Source organism: Equus caballus, chromosome 1 (genome assembly GCF_041296265.1).
Source record: "Equus caballus isolate H_3958 breed thoroughbred chromosome 1, TB-T2T, whole genome shotgun sequence".
Lineage (NCBI taxonomy): Eukaryota > Metazoa > Chordata > Mammalia > Perissodactyla > Equidae > Equus > Equus caballus.
Window position 1 is genome coordinate 142,890,001 of NC_091684.1, and position 3,912 is coordinate 142,893,912.

Here is a 3,912-nt window from a genome sequence, read left to right on the forward strand (position 1 = left end):
CGTTCTAGTAGCACAATTACTCAAATCCGATGTCTTGCTTTCGGTGGCATTTACCTACTGATGAGACGTTTGTGTGTTCACGTCACAGAGGCCCTCAGGAGAGTGAAAGCCATTTTCACTGAGATCTAATTTGAAGTGAGCTGGCACATGGGCAGGACATAATGCAGGTATGCCCTCATTTAGAGAAGACAATTCACCCACAAATTTGCAGATTAGCCTGAAGAATCAGAAGCCAATGATCCAGGCAGAGACCCCTGGGGCCTCCTCTGCTTGCAAGTTTGTCTTCAGTAGGAATAATTACTGCTTCCCGGCTGTATGTTGATTCATGCTTGTCCTATCAAAACAGCCTATCTTAGAGGAGAACAGTGATCAACTAAGAAAGCATTCATTATCAACCCAGGAAAACATTCAATCTCCCTTCCTGTAAGGATTTGGAAATAACGGTACTTATTCCAAAGCAAGGATAGTGGAAAGTACTTAATAGAAGACTGAATCACTTTAAGAATTAACAGTTTGGGTGTCAAGTGCAATACAAGCCACACACACACAATGCCTGATAGACAACAGACTCAGTGAATTATGTTGAAATGAGTGAATGGATGAAGGAAGGAAGGAAGAAATTAACATAAAGCTAGGACTTATGATATGTGGGCTAATTCATAACTTGTGCCTCAGTTTCTCATCTGGTAAACAGAAGCAATGTCCACCTCACTAGCTCATTGTGAGAAAGAAATTGAATGATGCAGTTAGAGAGATACGTGGTTAAAGGCACCTGACAGTCATAAGACCTAGATTGCAGATCAGGCTTAATTCAACACAATATAATTCATCAGATATTTACCGAGCACTTATTATTTGCCTGGCATTGTATCCCCAGGTGCTGGAATTGGATGAGATGAATAAAACAGCTAGGCTTGTCCCTTGGATAAGGCAACTGGGATGGAGGCAGACCCAGATTCTGGATAGTAGCACTTTTATTTTATTTTACATATGTTCGTAATAGGTCCTCCAAACTCCACTCTGGTTGAGTTGCCCCAGTCCTTGCCCTCGAGAAACTCACAGGCTATTAGGAGACTCAAATCTGTAAACCCCAAGTTCCAAAGCAGCACACTAAATGCAGCAAAGGTGGCACACAGTAGGTGTACGGAGGGAATGAGGAGAGGTTGATGAACTCTAATGGGGGAGCTGGGTAAAGGGTTCTGAAGGGGATGCTCTCTGACTGAATTATGGAGAATAAACAGCAGTTCCTACAGAGAGGAAAAGCAGAAAAGGGGCGTTTCAGATAACAGGAAGCATCACATGCAAAGCCAAATAAAGAGGAAATGGCAAGTTTTAGGTTCTGCATGAACTAACCCTATCTAACCTTTACGGAATTTGAAATTTCCCCAAATCCCTCTGGGGCTCCAGTTTTCTCACTTAGAAAATGAAGGCTGGTGGGTGGAAAGAGACAACCTAGATTTTCTGTAAGGTGCTTTCTACCTGGATACCTCCATGCCGGAGCAGAGAGAAAAGGGGTAGCTTTGGAAATATCAACTGTTATTTTTGGGGCATGAGCCAGAAGCTCCATCTTTCTGACAAGCAAGATGACAGGCAGAGCCTGCAGTCGTTCAGAAATTTTTTGCGTACATTAATTCACCCACTTCACCAGCATTTATGGCATTGACTGAGCCGGGTCCTATGCTGTTAAGGAGGCCACTGTCCAGCAGAGGGAGACGGGAAAATAAGTACACGAGTACCATGGAAACCATGTTGGTCTACACATGGCAGGTGCGTGGAGACAGTAAAACAGAAGCCCCTAGGGCGTGTAGGTCACACGCAGGGTGACAGGGTTTAGCTCCTAGCAAAAAAGGAACTTCCTGCTTCCTTGTCCTGCTTCACCTTCTCCAGGAGGTCGCCAGCCTTTTCAGCTGCCAATTCTCCCTTGGCAAGGTGACGAGGCGTCCTCTCTTCACCTGCAAGCTTTCACAAGCGTGAGGGGCTCCACACAGGCAGAACGGACAGAGGTCCCAGGGCTGACCACAGGGTGCCTGCTGCCGCGACAGCTTCGCTCACAACCGAGCACCCGCTTCTGGGTCCCCCGGCTCTGGAGAGAAGGGGTGGCCGGGAGGGCGGGCGGGCTGTCCAGTGCCTCCAGGGGTTGGGCTCCAGGCCAGCTGGGCGGGACTCAAGCTACGGGTATAAAGAGGAGCGCCGCTGTCCCGGCCACAATGCTGAAGCTGGGAGCTGGAGGTAACGGTCACTGAACTTGCAACTCAGGCCCCAGAGTGACTGAAGAAGAGGGAAAGGTCTGATTTCTATTTTTTCGTTTGTTTAGTATCAATGAATGGAAGGCCGGGCGGGTTTGTGGGTGCGCGAGAGCTCGACTCGGACCGGCCGGGGTCTTAGGCACATGGGTCCCCTCAGAGGGGTTGGGGAGGGGTCCAGCCACGTCTCGAGGGGCCCCAGGCGCCCGAACTCAGCAGTTTTCTCTCTCCTGCAGGAGCGCGTCTCTCCGCCACTCCAGCCCCAGCCTGGGAGGATGCGGCTTCTCGGGAAACTCCGCGCCTCGGCCGCGGGCAGCGCCGCTCCGGAGTCGGCCTGCCCCAACGTGCTCACCCCGGGCCGCATCCCCGAGTTCTGCATCCCGCCGCGGCTGCCCGCGCCCTGCGCGCCCGAGGCTCCGCCCTCGGCCGCCGCTCTGCCCCGGCGATGCGCTGCCGAGCCGGACCTGTGGCCCCGAGGGGCCGACGACAGCGCCGCGCGCACGGACTGGGACCCGCGCTCGCAGGCCGCGCTCTCGCTGCCGCACCTGCCCCGCGCGCGCACCGCTTACGGCTTCTGCGCGCTGCTCGAGAGCCCGCACACCCGTCGCAAGGAGTCGCTCTTCCTCGGGGGCCCCCGTGCCCGCACCCTCGGCGGCGGCGACACCCACCTCGTCCCCCGGGCCGGAGCCCCCGCCACCACCCCCGCGGCCCCCGGCGGCCCCCGCCCGCCCCGGGACGCGCTCGCCCCGCGGCCCCGCGGCCGCTGTCTCCTGCGCGCCCCCGAAGGGCTGCTGAGACGCGCGCTGCGGGCCCGGAGGAGGGGCGGCCTGGCCCGCGCCCGCTCCGTGTCCAGCGGGGACGGCGACGAGGACGAGGAGCGCGCCGCCGGCTCCACGCCCCCCGCCCGGGCCGCGTCCGCCGCGCCGCCGCCCTCCATCCCGCGGCCCGAGCGCCTGGAGGCCGAGGGCACCGTGGCTCTGGGCCGCGCCGGCGGCGCCCTGCGCCTGGCCGCCCAGTACAGCCCGGCCAGCGGGCGCCTCCGCGTCCGGCTGCTCCGCGCCGAGGGCCTGGCCGCGGGGGCCGCCGAGCCCCGCGCCGTCGGCTGCCGCGTCAGCTTCATCCTGCAGCCATCCGGCCCGACCCGGCCGCAGCGCGGCGCCGTGGTGCGGCGGAGCCACCAGGCCGCCTTCGAGCAGGACTTGTGCCTGGACGGGCTCTCGGAGGACGAGGTGCGCCGCCTGGCCGTGCGCGTCAAGGCCGAGCGCAAGGGCCGCGGCCTGGAGCGGGGCCGCCGGCTGGGCCAAGGCGAGCTGCTGCTGGGCCCCCTGCTGCTCCTCTGAGGGCGCGGGCGGCCCGGGCCTGCCCTCGGGCGCTGTCTGCCCGCCGGCTCGCGGACACGGGGACACGGACAGCCGCCTTGTACAAAATAAATGTTATTTATTCACTTTTCTATTCCCGATCTTGCTTTATTGACATGTTCGTTCTTATATGTCCGCTTTTGTCATTTATTGGTAGGGAACGGAAAAATAATGACTCCCTCTGCTATTCACAGCATCTAATCCCCTTTTCCGGACCATTTTCACATTCAAAGGCGAAAGGGTTGGCTTGTGATTGGAAGAGAGAAAGGAACTACACCCCATCTGCGTTGATTTTCCTCCCCGCTTTATAT

The 3,912-nt window shown here is 57.6% G+C and overlaps 1 protein-coding gene across 1 annotated transcript; it reads left to right on the forward strand.

Annotated features, from left to right (window-relative positions):
• The first annotated feature begins 2,156 nt into the window (after positions 1-2,156).
• On the forward strand, positions 2,157-3,695 carry C2CD4B (C2 calcium dependent domain containing 4B). The gene is made up of 2 exons (XM_023616338.2): positions 2,157-2,285; positions 2,480-3,695. The coding sequence occupies exon 2, from the start codon at positions 2,519-2,521 to the stop codon at positions 3,581-3,583; it is 1,065 nt and encodes a 354-aa protein (XP_023472106.2). The 5' UTR covers positions 2,157-2,285; positions 2,480-2,518; the 3' UTR covers positions 3,584-3,695.
• The last annotated feature ends 217 nt before the right edge of the window (positions 3,696-3,912 follow it).

What these genes read in the sequence shown, in the direction of transcription:
- C2CD4B (XM_023616338.2), top strand. Translation starts at nt 2,519, where the DNA reads ATGCGGCTTCTCGGGAAACTCCGCGCCTCGGCCGCGGGCAGCGCCGCT.